This window comes from Gymnoscopelus microlampas (genome assembly GCF_963454915.1).
Source record: "Gymnoscopelus microlampas genome assembly, chromosome: 6".
NCBI lineage: Eukaryota > Metazoa > Chordata > Actinopteri > Myctophiformes > Myctophidae > Gymnoscopelus > Gymnoscopelus microlampas.
In genome coordinates this window covers 25,851,410-25,866,409 of record NC_139943.1, presented here as the reverse complement: position 1 = coordinate 25,866,409, position 15,000 = coordinate 25,851,410, and the positions used below count along the sequence as shown (strand labels likewise).

Below are 15,000 nucleotides of genomic sequence, written 5' to 3'. Positions count from 1 at the left end.
CCGCCGTGCGATAAAGTATAGAGAGCTTAAATGGTTACTACAAAATCCTCAGTAGTAATACAGACATGTGCATTACCTTTTTGATGACAGTGACCTGTCCCAGGTAACCAGCAGTGCCACTCTCTATCAAGGGGATATCTGCTGCCAGACACATCCTGTTCACATGGTTACGGGCCGCTGAGGGAGCAGAAGATGGAGGACTTAGTGCGAGGTATGAACAAATGATTGAGTGAGGTGAGCTTAGAGAATGAGATAAGAATAGCTGAGCGGTATGAATGAATGAATAAATGATTGAGTGAGTGAGGTGAGCTCAGAGAATGAGAGAAGAATAGCTGAGCGGTATGAATGAATTAATAAATGATTGAGCGAGGTGAGTTTAGAGAATGAGATGAGAATAGCTGAGATGAGAGGCAAGTGAGGTGAGGTGGGGTAGTTACCTCTGTTATCCAAAGCATTCATCACCAGAATGAAGTTTCTGAAGAACTCTGTGTTGTAATCAGGGCTATCATGGAAACAAATGCAACATAATATAATCAACACTTGACTCCACTCACTGTCATGTTTGAGCCGATTTGCAGGTTGAGACTAAATAACAAAAATATAATCGGGAGTAGAATAGGTTTGGCACTTTGGGCCCTCTGGACTTGAACTACATTGTTCAAAAATTCAAACATTTTCAAAAATAGCAAATGTGCAAGCTCGCAGTGTGGCACGAAGTGACACGCTGTGAACTTGCATGTCTGCTATTTTTGAATGGCCAACTCAAAAATCTAAAATGACACAGATGCTTTCCCGGTTTTAATGGGTTAAAGACAGAAGAAGACAGAAGGACTGTAACAATATAAAAGTATAGGCATGCCCTTTATAGTCGGTTAATCTTACTTCATGATGCTGTCATGGTAGGCTGTGATGTTTGCTGTGGGACAGAATTGCAAGACACTCTCTTTTGCCACCTGCAAAGCAGAGTGAGCGAGAGACTGAGCAACAAATGTAGCAACAACGCCCATCAAATAAATTACTGCTTTTACTGATGGAGAAAATATAACTCATTTATTTATTATTGTAAGCAGAAAAATCTTAGCGGGCGTCGGGCGATTTTAAATGTTTCTCTTAATGTCTCCCCAATAAGAGAAGCTATGTGACTTCTACATAATGTGTTGCATTCCCAACAAACACCCAGACACAGAGGGTTTTCTACACACCTGCGCTTTAGACTTGCCCACATGTTTCTTTTGAAAAAGGAACTGCCGGTTGAGGTTGCTGACATCAATGGTGTCCAAGTCGATCTGAAAAAGGCAAGAAATATAAAGGTTCTTCAGTTCTGTGAATGACTAATGGCATATTAGAGAAACCACACACACACACACACACACACACACACACACACACACACACACACACAGAAGTGAACCCCTCACCCTCTCTGAGGGACTTTCAAACGGGTAAGTATGCCTCTGTAATTGAATACTGTAAACACAAATGCACACAGGCTACAAAAACTGCTGAACACAAACACACTTAATGGACATAGTAAACATCAACAAAACCCAACATCTGGGGACCATACCAAATATATTTACGTTGTAAAAACAGCCAGAGAAGGAAGTTATACGTGTCTTGTGTACATGGCGCCCAATTGAACCAGGTTAATTCCTGGAAGGTTCATTACATTGAGCCTACAGTTCATTCATATTTCATAATGATACTATTCAGGTTGTCCTGTAAGAATGCGCTCTTTGGGGAAATATCTATAAGAAACAATGCGTCCATGGATTTGCATTTCATTACAATAACGCATTGGTTCTCAAAGTGGGGTCCGGGGACCCCCAAGGGTTCTAGGGGGTCCCCAGCTAAATGTGTTAAAACAGCATTACAATCATTTGAACAACTTTATCCATCTATGTATATGTTGGCTATTCACAAATAGCAGATCTACAAGCTCACAGCACGTCACGCTATTTTAGATTATTATTTTTATATCTTGAAAACGTTTGGAAGATTTTGAATTGCTTTTCGATTAAAAAAACAAACATAAATCCTCTCTTCTTGGGGTCCCTGGCACAAAACCTTTTCAGATGGGGGTCCGCAGCCAAATGCATATTATTTTGGGGGTCCTGGGCTTGAAAAAGTTTGAGAAGCACTGCAATAATACGCCTGCAAATACCCCGAGCCCGCCTAGTCGTGAAGCTAGCTCATGCTTAACGTACGCTCGGTCGTACCACTGTGTCGTACGCCGAAAATAATAGCAGATCTACAAGCTCGCCAAGCGTTGCGGAAGCGACGCTTGGCGAGCTTGTAGATCGGCTATTTTTTTCCGGCCGCACTCGGCATCACGCACGGCCCTCCTCTATCTACGGAGCCCTTGCGCACACAAAGACCTAACATGTTAGCCCCGGCCGGTGGCTAGGCTAACGGTTCAGATCCATTCAGAAGAACATCTACCGACCACTTCTATGTTCTTGAAGCCGGTCAGAACCAGGTTCTTCAGCAGCTCACAGCCGATGCCTCCCGCTCCGACCACCAGCACGCGGCAGGTGGACAGGGAGTCAGCGAGCTCTTTGCGGAGAGAACCCACTAGTTGGACCATGTTGATCGGCTCGAGACAGAACACAGAAGCGGCGCCTGCTGCTCTGCTGCACAACACCGGTTAGCAGCGCAGCAGCTAGCCACTATAATGCTAATCGGCGTTGCCAGATTTTGCGAGACAAATAGGGCAACCCTGGTCTATGAAAACAAGCCCAAACGTCGATGCAACATAGGCTAATTGAAAATCGCGACGCGTTGTGAGCTTGTAGATCTGCTATTTTCAAAACAAATTTGGAAGAAAATGTGGAATATTCTTTGAACCATTTTAACAACCCAAATCTTAATGGGAGTCCCTGGCATAAATACCTATGAATCTGGGGGTCATTGACATGCAAATGTTTGAGAACCACTGGTTTAAACAACATGAAGCAAGCCCAAATAAGCAACTATAAACTTTAGAAACAAGCCCCAAAAAACTGCAATCCGCAACTACCAATATTTACAAGCAACTTTACAGAAAAACAAGCCCAAATTCGCTTATAATAAGCGGACATGGCAACGCTGATGCTAATGCTAAACAAAAACTAGCTTCGGGAGGGGGGGGAAAACAACGAATTGCCCGGCAACGTTACATGTCAAGGTTGGATAATTGAATAGCGCCACCTATTGGATGGTGGTGGTGGTGCCGGATGGCAAACTCGTGCATTACCGCCACCCAATGAGCTGTTGAGTGAACAGTTAAAATATAAATCTTTTATATCCTATAATTGCATGTAGTCTTTAACCATCACTTATCTTGCATTCGCCTGTCTGTCTGTCTATCTGTCTGTCTGTCTGTCTGTCTGTCTGTCTGTCTGTCTGTCTGTCTGTCTGTCTGTCTGTCAGTATGTGTCTACAGCTATTGCAAACAAAAATATATAGCTTATATGCAGCGGCTGGGCATTTTGATGGAGGAAGGAGGGAAAAGATGAGGAAAACGAAAATATGAAGATTACATTACATTACATTACAGTCATTTAGCAGATGCTTTTATCCAAAGCAACTTACAATAAGTGCATTCAACATAGTTAGGGAACGAAACTACTAAATCAACACCAGAAGTCTTAAGTGCATTTTCTTCTAAAACAAGCAACCAAGAGTATACTTAGCGCTAAGGTAAAAGTGCAATATATCAGTTACCTACTTTCTTAAACAGATGGGACAAATAGCAAAATCAAATGAGCAAGAGCTAAAACAAATAACTTAAGTGTATCGAATAAACAAGATCCAATAAAACAATAAAACAAGAGTTCGTACAACTAGGTAACAAGTAGGCAAGGCGAAGAGGAAGGGTAGTCTTTCCTGAAGAGGTGGGTTTTCAGCCTGTGGCAAAAGATGGGCATAGATAAGATAAATGAGAAATTCAGAAGGGCCCATCAGCAGAACTGTCTCAAATCCACACAGCTCACAGCACAATGCCTGAGTTCATTCACCCTGAACAGGCTTCTTGAACTCACAACAGTCACCAAGGATAAGTCATGAACTCGTTGAGCTAGCCTAGAGATCAATGAGTTCATGATCTACTCTTGGTGACCTTGTTGAACTTGATAGCTCAGTTAGGTCTACTATTTGTTTTTGTTTTTTTAACTTTGTTTTTTATTAAGGTGATTGGCATTTCGTAATACTAGTACAGGATATTTCATACATATACAGTACAAGTACACCTTACATTTTTATACGTACATGACACAATGACATTGACAACAAGGGGTGATAGAACGATTCTAAAAATAAGTTTTAAAATAATAATAATAACAATTATTTAAAATAACACGTAAGGATAAACACTCCCACCATAGTAAGGAACCTAAGAGCAGGTATAACACCGAACACAACAAATACATAAAAATAAAAATAATGATTAAGAATCAAGAAAAAACTAAACAAACAAAAACAAAACCCTGAGATCCAGAAAGGGGGCTGCGGCGACAGTACGATTATTGTCAATGTTCAGTGTTAGTTGTTGGCATTGGCATTTCCCCTCAGGTGCTGAACAAAAGGACCTATCGGTTTGATCCAATCTCATGATAGCGAATCCTCTCTACCTCCAGTGTATTTACAAGGTCAGCAAGCCACATTTTGACACTGGGTCTTTCTTTCCCTTTCCACAGCAATAGTATACATTTCTTAGCAGACATAAGGCAAAAGTTGAAAAAACATCTGTGAGCCATGGTCTACTACTTGTCAAGTGAGAAACAGTAGCTTCACACTCAGTGGGGAATTTGTTCATTTATAACAGGGAGGATGGTCCAATGGGGTCACCCCCCGGCCCCCAGACCACAAACCAACATGTGTAAAATGTTGTACGTCTCCCAAAGGACATTGTTGCAACTTGTAAGACTTAACTATAACTGACATTGCTAATTCTACAGTTACATTTTATCTAGCTCTTCATTCTTTCCCTACTATGTTTGTCTTTTTATAACTGTGTATTAAAGTAATGACATACACATTTACATTGTATGCAGCAGACTGATTTTATTCAGGCAGGGTTTTCTCATGGTTCTCATAATACACTACAAGCAGGGGCCAGGGCTATTTTAAGTTACATGTCCTCTTGGGATTTTGTCATCCTTGAAAAACACAAAACATTGTGCAAAATAGAAAGAAGAACAATATCCTAATATAGCCAGCTACAGTTAGTTAATGTTAGAGCAACTCATCTCAGAAAAATGCCTACAGGAAAATAATCATGGAAAGATATTTACTCCCCTGAAATAACCAGCAGGGAGTGGGAAAGAAAACATTTGTTTTCTCTGAAAACCATGAGCATAGTACAACATTCTGACTTCAGCCTCAATGTGATCTTTCAATGTTAGATCTCAGATCTAACATTGAAACTGATTTCTTATATAGATAGAGTCTAGACATCGCTTCCTTTGTGGTTTCCTAACGTCTATGTAATCTTATAATTTGATTTCTGCATCATTTATAGAGCTGTCCAGCCATGTTTCAATGAAACTAAATAAACTAACCTTATTTGATTTGGACAGTAATCTAATTTTGTCTATCTTGTGAAAGAGGCTTCTGGCGTAGGTGAATGATGTGCAGACATACCAATTTATCAAGTTTACCAATCATTCTGCAAAATCAGCACATTGTGAATTAGCCTATTGCACTACTTTAGGGTTAAGTTAGTCCTTTTGTAACTTTATTCAGGCTACATAGTATTTATTATGCTATGTAGCCTAATTATTTTACCATACCTTATATTATTTGACAATTTGGCCAATATTTGACCAGTATTTATAGTATAGTTTGTTGATTACTTTTTATGCAGAAATGGTATTTTTTTTGGTCCATAAATTGACACTTTACTGTCATCTGGGGACCCCAAAAAAACATGTGGGTACCCCCCTGGGGGTCCCGACCCACAGGTTGAGAACCACTGGTATGGACTACTGTATGGAGTGCCAAACACATGTACTGTGTAGAGGACTGGTACTATCATGTTGGTTCCTTTTTTGTATTTCTTTGACAGATTGACTGATCAGCTGACACGTTGACACGTTTTGGTTGCAAAAACTACTAACTACTTTTTTACTACTACTATTTTTACATCAATTTGGACAAATCTGGGGGCCTCTGTCATTTAAATTCCCAGTCTAATTTGTGATCCTAAGTATGTCTAACAAACCCCGATTCTCTTAAGAACTGAAATATAACTGTTGTGACTTTGCTGGCTACAATTGAAATTATAATTGTTGTCATACAGCAGTTAGTCTCTCCTATATGTTTCATCCCTTGAGGGCTTGTTTCTGTACATAGCAACAAGTGTCAAATGACTCTTAATACAAAATCTAAACGTTCCTTAGTTTATTTGCTACACATTCACTGCACATTTTTTGATAAACTGGAATGTGAAACATATAAACAGGTCAAATACTCTGTAAAGGAATCTGAATCTGACTAAAGAAAGTTAATATAGATGTTGTATTTCCTTCTCTTCTTCTCGAAGTCTTCTTCTTCAGTCTTCTTCACAATATTGTATGTAAAATGCATCCTTGCCCTGGCTTGTCAAAGCAAGTGAGGGGCCAATCGAGGGTCTCGTCTCAGCTTCTCGTCAAGAGCCAGGTACTTCTGAGGAGCCGTGTCCTTGTGTCTGCAAAACAGGGCATGCTGAGACTGCTTTGTGTAATATTACATACCTTTAAATTAAATTAAATTAAAATAATATTAGAAGCAATATAATGTAAATTATATCATTTTTTGTGTGTGTGTGTGTGTGTGTGTGTGTGTGTGTGTGTGTGTGTGTGCGTGCGTGCGTGCGTGCGTGAGTGTGTGTGTGTGTGTGTGTGCGTGCGTGCGTGAGTATGTACCTGCTGAGACGTAGCTTGAAGACGTGTATTCTGAACATGGCCTCAGAGCAGTACTTTAAATACCGATCCTCATCCTCTTTGGTCATGGTCAGCTGGTTCTGCTGGTACCATTGCTGTTTGAGCTGCAGTTCCTGGGTCTCCTAGAGAGAGAATTAAGTAATTGTCTTGTAACATAATGGTCTCACCCCTATAGTAGTTAAGTTGCCACACTCATTATCTGGCCTATTATGGAGACACCCCTAACAAAATGTACACAGGTTGTTATATTATACTATACTATACCGGATTAATAATAGGCTACATTGGATTAGATTTTTATACACCAATGGCATGATGAACCTGTACCTTTTCAAAGCGCGCCTGTATGAGGTTTGCATTCTGTATCAGTCTCTGTTTGAGATTGGCCAGACAGTCTAACCGGAGCTGCACAGCGGTTTGTCGGGTCAGAGTCTCTGGATCACCAAGCTGGGCAAGGAGGGGAGCCAGGATGTCCAGCTCCTTCTCCTTCTGCCGCTCACGCTCTTCTGCAGCCAGTGGTTCCTGAGAGAGAGAGGGGGGGGACAGTTACTACACTGTAAAATCCTGAGTGTTCATTTATAAGGTCCTTACTCACTAGGAGTGTGATGATGAACAAACAATACGAGTATTGTTGATTCCTTTATTCATGGTGAGAAATTGACCACGTTCCGAATTTAAAAAAAAGTGTTTTGTCGCTGCATAATATTTGCGTTCTGTGTGGATATACAGTACTCAAAGTACTAGAAAGGAGTGCTCTGTGGAGCGCAGCTCTCAGCCAGGTGACCTGCCCAGAGCTGTGTAATGTTGCTTTTCCACTGCATAGTATCTAGTGTCACCCCTTTTTATCTCGACTGGGCCGGACCAGAACGGCTCGAGGAGGGGATTATGTTTTCACCCCTGTCCGTTTGTGTATGTGTGTGCAGTGGTGTTTAGTTTTTTTCACGCACACGTGCAAGGTACGACCCAAATGGCTACTTTGCATTACAGGTTTACTGGTGCATTCCACTGTGTGTGTGCGTCTGTGAGCAGCTAAACTTGGGCACCACTAGACAGATCAGTGTGATTTTTTTCAAATCAGGCTCATGGTGGCGCTATAACAGGCCAAGCCTCGTTTGGCCTATAATTATTGAACCATAGGAGGTATAATAAAAACCTTGGACTCCTTGGATCATGTAACAGCTATAGGCCACAGCCATTTCTGCCCATCTAGATTTGCTGCCATTTTCCCATTGGTTGGCAGAAAATTATATTATTGCATGTATCAATGTTACATATTGTACTTCATCACAGCATTATCAAGGACCAGGAGCCAGGCCCCATTGATAATACTTATATGTCAAATGCAGTAGCTCATATGTAGCGGGTGAGTCAGAGGATTAGGAAGGCTTATATTTGACCAACTATTATACTTGTTTTAATGACCACGGAGGACAATGTTATGTTCATAACAACAAGTATATACACTGACTGACCGCAAACAGTAAAAATATGCTGACTGCTAAAGTGAGTGACAAATAAACCTAATCTTTATCAATCAATTTGCAGAGCATTACCGATTGAGGACCATTCTGTCAAACACAACATCCCATACCTGGCTTAGACAGTGACACAAACTCACCAATCCTTATAAACTAGACCTAACATCGTCAAATTGTCTAGATAACACATGGAACACTCAAAGACAACAATCTAGACGGACTGGAAGTGGTGAAGGTGTCAGCAATCAGATTTTCTTTGCATGCAGTCTTTACTGCTCAAACCACTATGCTGCAAGTATTCAATGAAGGCCAGTGAAGGCAATGAAGCCAAGGATGTGTGGGGGGTAGTTCAAGTGTACAGTTATATGTCACGTTGAGAGGAGGGGTGAAACTGGTTGGAGGTAAAAGGACAAAGGAGTCTGAAGAAGTAAGCCGGAAGAGAGACCCCCCCCCCAGTTATTGTGCAATGTCAGCTAGTTTAGATCAGACCTTTTGTTATTTTTAACAATAAAACAACCTCCCAACCCCAAAATTAGGCTGTATTGTGAGTGCAATAAAACCTGGTTCTCAGATTAAACTTAGTCACCGTTTCCTACTTCTTTCATTAAGTCACTGAGTAAAGCTATGTAGTGGGAATGCAAAAGCTACAATATTATTGATTCAAATTGGTTGGTTCCTGCTGATGTAAGCATGCAGGATGTTTTTGTTTGACAGGAACTAATCAAGATTGGACTTTTGATGTAAAAGTGCAATCTTGACCACTCATTGACTGAATCAGAGGACGCCAGACGCCCCCTCCCTTTTGGACACAGGAATTACAGAATGTTCCTGGTGTTCACCTTTGTGAGAAAGCCTGGGAATGAGGTTAAGTTACATATCTAAAGGGTCAAGCTGATAACATACCCAGGATGCAATTTCCCGGGAGAGAGAGAGAGAGAGAGAGAGAGAGAGAGAGAGAGAGAGAGAGAGAGAGAGAGAGAGAGAGAGTGGCATGTCAAGGTTCATGTTGAAGTTTCAAGGTGGTGTATTGACACATGTACAGTACATATACAAGTACCGGTAAGACGCGCGAACGCTGGAAGCGAACGCAGCTCGAAAATATTGTGTATTTATGGACTGTGTGTGTGTGTGTGTGTGTGTGTGTGTGTGTGTGTGTGTGTGTGTGTTTTGACTGTAGCTGCACTCTGGCGCACTCTGAATCACTTCTGGGTGTATGTGATAACTGCATGATGACACTACTTTAACTGATGAGTTGTGTTTTAACATCATTAATATCAGAACTGCCAAGTGTTGTGGACCTTTCCAAGGACAATGGTTACACTTCACTGCACAGATCAGCAGAGTACAGAGTTGAGTATACAGAGAAATAAGGTTAAAATATTAAGACATTTTATGTTGAGGGTGTATAATTCGCAGCACTATCAACCAATCAAACATGAAATAATCAACAAAATAATGTCTTGTTCTTGTTCTGTGTGTGTGTGTGTGTGTGTGTGTGTGTGTGTGTGTGTGTGTGTGTGTGTGTGTGTGTGTGTGTGTGTGTGTGCACGCATCTCACCATATTCTCTCTGTGGAGACGGACCTTCTCATTGCGGGCTGTGTTGTAAATGGAGATGTGGAGCTCAATGCCACGTTCGTCCTGTTGTCTAGAAGAAAGGATGGCTCTTACCTACACACATAGTTGTGCACTGATTATTTTAGTGTGACAGGTTTTGTTAAGACACATCTTTGCAAAATACAACAGAATTGCATAAGAAAACAGTTTTTAGATGTTTGGACACATGATGCAACTATTTTAAGTCCATACCCAATGATGATTTTATTTTTTATCATATTATCTATGGTACAATTTTCTCTTTTGGCATATTCAGGCACAGTCACACTTATGCATAATGTATGTACACACGCACGTGCATGCACCTATATGACACACGTGCATGTGCACGAGCGCACACAGCACAGATTCCATCAGAGATAATGAGGGTTGGGTATGGTTGTGTACCTCTTCCTCAGATTCTTTGATCCCAACAGTAACCTTCTCATCTTCCTTCATCAGAGCCACCAGCATCTCAAACAGGTACAAGTTCTTAGGAGGCTTTTCAAATGGATCCACCTACACACACACGCACGCACACACGCACACACACACACACAGCTATGATTTACGAGACAGTGCTAATTGCTGTGTGTGTGTGTGTGTGTGTGTGTGTGTGTGTGTGTGTGTGTGTGTGTGTGTGTGTGTGTGTGTGTGTGTGTGTGTGTGTGTATGCACCTGGTAGCTGGTGACCATACTTGGTGAGAACGTGTGGGCACTCTTGGTGTCTGCGGCCTCTGGCAGTTTGATGAAGTTCCTCCATGCAGGGATGATGCGTTCATCTTCCAGGTGGTAGGTCACCTCAATGCGCTCATCAGCCTCAAGGAACACCCTCTCTGCTACATCTTCACTGGCCGGCTTACATCTGTTCCTATGGAATCTTTCTATCACTTTCTATTTGCATGTCCAGACATACACGGGCGTGCATACATGCACATACATGCACGCATCCATGCATGCATGATATATGCACACACACGCACACACACACACACACACACACACACACACACACACACACACACACACACACACACACACACACACACACACACACACACACTATCAGTAGCCTACCATGTCTACTGGGAAAACTAAAATATACAGGCTAAAGTTGACACATCATTTAGAAATGTGAAATGGGTAAAAAGGTTTTACCTGTATTGGTCGATTACCAGGACTGGGGGTCTCTCCAGGTTCTAAGACTGTGACGCGACGGCCAAACACAACATGGCGGTAGTAGAGGAAGTCATCCCTGTCCTCAAACGTCTCTGTCATTTCCCCAGACAGCTCCACCCGCCTTACCAGCCCGTCTGCACGCACACGCCCATAGAACTCCATCTCCCGCTCTGTCTCTGGAGTCATGGTCACATACCTGTGGGCTGAACTCGACAGTGAAGCAAACGCACCATAATGAACATCAACGATCTTTGTGATTTACATGTTGGGAGGTCTGCCTGGCCGTCCAGCATGTGATGAATAACATTCAGTTCAGTTCGTTTTATTGTCATTGCTGGTGTTCCTGCCCCAAATTTCGTTGTATGCTGATTGCGGTTGGCCATGTCAATCCATTATACCCAGTGGTGAGCTGTGGATTTTTGAACTAAGGGTACTGTATTTTATGACGTCACGTGCGCGCGCACGTGCGCAGGCATGTGCACATAGCCACTTACTAATACTGTATTCAACATGTGATTATTAATGTATTTATATTTCTTATTATTTTGTTGCATTGTTAATTTGTTGTTTTTATTTTTGTTTCAATTAATCAATTATTTTATTTTCCTTTTAGTTTTATATAAAATCCCTTTACATAGACTCACCCACACATAAGCAGTTAAAATAATCAGACACCTTGTCTTTGTCTTGTCTCAGAGAACTGGGTGCTCTGCTAAGCAATCCCCCTCACACTCTGCAGTGCACATTCAATTCAAGTCCATGGCTTTTCTCCAGTAGCCTAATGTTATGCAAAGCAGCCAGGTAGACGCTATTGAGAATGTCTCGCCACTGACGGCGCGAACCTTCAGAGGCTATTGTTTAAACTTTAAGGTGTTAACGACCGCCGCTGACGGTGAGTGCATGTGGAGCACGCGCGAGCCCCCAGCCCCCACAGTCTCAGAACTAAGGGTACGCCGTACCCGCCCGTACCCCCTAGAGCTCAACCCTGATTATACCTACAGTATTACACTAGAAATAATCATAATTATTCTTAGCATCAACTAGGCTATAATGTGTGGAATGACAGTGGGTATAAATTATGACTGGAAAAACCTGGAAATAACCAAACGTGTACTGCACAGTAAAATAAAAAAAATGTCCCTGGTGTGTGAGACTGATTTATACTTCATCGTACGACATCGTCGCATGGCAAAAATAGGTGATCTACAAGCTCACAAGGCGTAGATGTGATATTTTCGCCACGCGACCACTGACATATGGACCAAGGCTACTTTTTATCATCTTAGCCCATAATGACATGGCCAGGGTTAATATGGTTATGGTTACATTTGAGACAGAAGCTGTGTCCAGGTGTGAAACGTTCTAATGTGATGTTGTCTGTCTGCCTCAGCTCTCTCTCCTCCAGGTGGTCATGTCTGTGCTGGAACCATTCCTTCACTACGCTGGTCTGGGTGCCTGACACACACACACACACACACGCACACGCACACGCACACGCACACGCACACGCACACGCACACAACAAAATAAATTCATGTAACTTCTTGGAGCTGTTCATGATGTCTACTGAGTACTAATAATATTATTATTTTTTTGCCCATGGGTTCCCAGATTGACTGAGTACTGACACATCTGTATATTCACTGAAGGAGAAACACAAAAGTTTTAAGTAAAATAATTAAATAGAATATAATATTCTTTGACACAGACACGGGTGATTGGGGGCATGGCGGAGTCCGCCATTGTCTTTTTAAACAGTTTAAACAGTGCCGGAATTATCACTGAGTTTGTGAGACAGATCGTATATAGTGATATATTTTTGTCCTAGGGTAAAACTATGGCCTACAGGGGACTTGCAGGAACCTGCAAATGAAAAATGACGACATACATCCAAATATTGTTTTTTCAAGCTCTCGATGAATCACAAAAAGGAGTCAAATCCACGCAAGAAGTACCGTTGTTTGCATTGCCAAAACACTCATGTGACATCGATTCCCGTCAACTATTCGCACGTCCTAGGTCATGATGTCACTGTAGCTAAAATAATATAAAATATGGTCATTAAAAAGTATATAATGAAAAAGCTACAAACTTTCTTTAAAACAGAAAGCAAGTGGGTATTTTGATCCAAAGGTGGTGCTAGTTGAACGGCGATGGGGGTCACCAAAGTCAGTAGGGTTCATCCTCCGGGAAGCATGGTCTACCCAACTAGTAGTTTTCATGATATCTTGTTTGGGACAAAAGTGCTGGAAGGACCAACTCCTTAAAGCTCCACCACTAAAAGGGCTGAAGAGAGAAGCTACCGTAAAGCTTAATTTATACTCTGTAGTATGATGTGTCCCTTGCCAACAAGAACTGATGTACGCATTGTAATCGGTTATTAGCTTGTAGATGAGATCTTCTCGTCAAGCGACACCATTGTACGATGGAGTATAACACAGAGAAAGAAACAGACAATTATTTTGAATGGTATGGTTAGGTATGTCACACAGACTCACATTCCAAGTCTTTGTATGTGGTGAGACGTGTGACCAGTCCGTCTGGCAGCAGATAGCGTGCAAACCTCTCCAATTTGGCTTTACGGTACTGGGTCACTTTCCTTCCCCCTGGGTAGCGTGTCTCCATATCTAAATGACATAATTGTATGGGAAACCAGGGCTGGTGGACAGGACAGTAAAAAAAACAGAAGAGAAACACGATACAGTACTAGACCAAGCAATTGGTCATCAGAGGGAGGGAGCGTAAACAACAATCTGGTACCACCCACCCATAAAACAAACATGGGCAAATTCTCCTTCTACAGCACGGCCACCAAGGTATCAAATAGTCTAACCCCATCCCTCAAAAAATGCAGTTCGCTGGGCTCAGCCAAAAGAGGAGGTAGAACCAATTTCCCAGTAGACAGTCGACCCCCCCCCCCCCCTTTTTCGTACTTTTCCCCCCCCATGCTTTTTCTTTTTTTGTACATAGTGTTATTCTTCCCTGTATTTTTATGTTGATATTTGAACTGTTTGGTTGCTATATGTCTATGAAATGAATATCAAGGACCTCAACGGAAACAAGTCCGCAAGGACCTTTTTGGACAGACCTTTTAGTCAAAAGTATTATTAATGTAATTGTGATGTTAAAAAAAAAATTGCCTAATAAAAATCTCAATCAATCAAAGTAGGAAGTATTAGTAATAGTTGGGACAGAGACTGAAAGATTGTGTGCCTACCTGGCTTGGAGATGGTGATTTTGCTGACCCAGGATTGGGGCATCTCAAAAACCTTGGGCTCTTCAGCCTCATCCTTAACAGAGAACACATGGGTCCAGACTAGTGAACGGTTAACTGATTTGCATTCACAGCCAAATCCCATTTTGACACTTTATTTTGGGTAAGTGGGTGATGGAGGTAAAAGCCAGCACGTAAAATTCAAAGAAGAAATTACAGGCATATAAGGAAGAAATGCAGGGGAAGGGTCAATTGGTTACAACAAATACACATGCATGCACGCACCTCGCAAACACACTCATCTCGCAAACACGCTCACGCACACACACGCACACTCTCGCACCGCACGCACACGCACACACACAAACCTCATCGTCATCAATGCCAGCCACCTCTGGTTCTCTCTTCGTGTTGAGCATCAGCATCTGAGTGGCTGAGCCATACAGCATGGACTCCCACAAAACTGTGTCTCCCAGGTTATACACCATATTCTACACAAAACACATTATGCAGAATTGCAAACACACACATACGTACAATAATCACACAAACACACACACACACACACACACACACACACACACACACACACACACACACACACACACACACACACACACACACACACACACA

General features: G+C 41.9%; 2 protein-coding genes across 2 annotated transcripts in view; both read right to left on the bottom strand.

The window, feature by feature from the left end:
- The window catches only part of uba2 (ubiquitin-like modifier activating enzyme 2), a 10,071-nt gene extending 7,442 nt beyond the window's left edge, over nucleotides 1-2,629 (bottom strand). The window contains exons 1-5 of the mRNA XM_084059759.1: nucleotides 2,447-2,629; nucleotides 1,203-1,286; nucleotides 883-953; nucleotides 438-502; nucleotides 77-177 (exon numbers count right to left, since the gene is read on the bottom strand). Of these exons, the coding sequence (XP_083915885.1) occupies nucleotides 77-177; nucleotides 438-502; nucleotides 883-953; nucleotides 1,203-1,286; nucleotides 2,447-2,587 (462 nt within the window). The 5' untranslated portion in view covers nucleotides 2,588-2,629. The remainder of the gene's footprint in view (nucleotides 1-76; nucleotides 178-437; nucleotides 503-882; nucleotides 954-1,202; nucleotides 1,287-2,446) is intronic.
- A 3,953-nt stretch (nucleotides 2,630-6,582) lies between these two features.
- The window catches only part of ccdc135 (coiled-coil domain containing 135), a gene marked incomplete at both ends in the record, with an annotated part of 13,425 nt that continues 5,007 nt past the window's right edge, over nucleotides 6,583-15,000 (bottom strand). Inside the window, 11 exons of the mRNA XM_084059511.1 lie at nucleotides 6,583-6,667; nucleotides 6,885-7,024; nucleotides 7,230-7,424; nucleotides 9,939-10,049; nucleotides 10,383-10,493; nucleotides 10,653-10,868; nucleotides 11,133-11,356; nucleotides 12,480-12,608; nucleotides 13,652-13,780; nucleotides 14,371-14,443; nucleotides 14,736-14,858. Of these exons, the coding sequence (XP_083915637.1) occupies nucleotides 6,583-6,667; nucleotides 6,885-7,024; nucleotides 7,230-7,424; nucleotides 9,939-10,049; nucleotides 10,383-10,493; nucleotides 10,653-10,868; nucleotides 11,133-11,356; nucleotides 12,480-12,608; nucleotides 13,652-13,780; nucleotides 14,371-14,443; nucleotides 14,736-14,858 (1,536 nt within the window). The remainder of the gene's footprint in view (nucleotides 6,668-6,884; nucleotides 7,025-7,229; nucleotides 7,425-9,938; nucleotides 10,050-10,382; nucleotides 10,494-10,652; nucleotides 10,869-11,132; nucleotides 11,357-12,479; nucleotides 12,609-13,651; nucleotides 13,781-14,370; nucleotides 14,444-14,735; nucleotides 14,859-15,000) is intronic.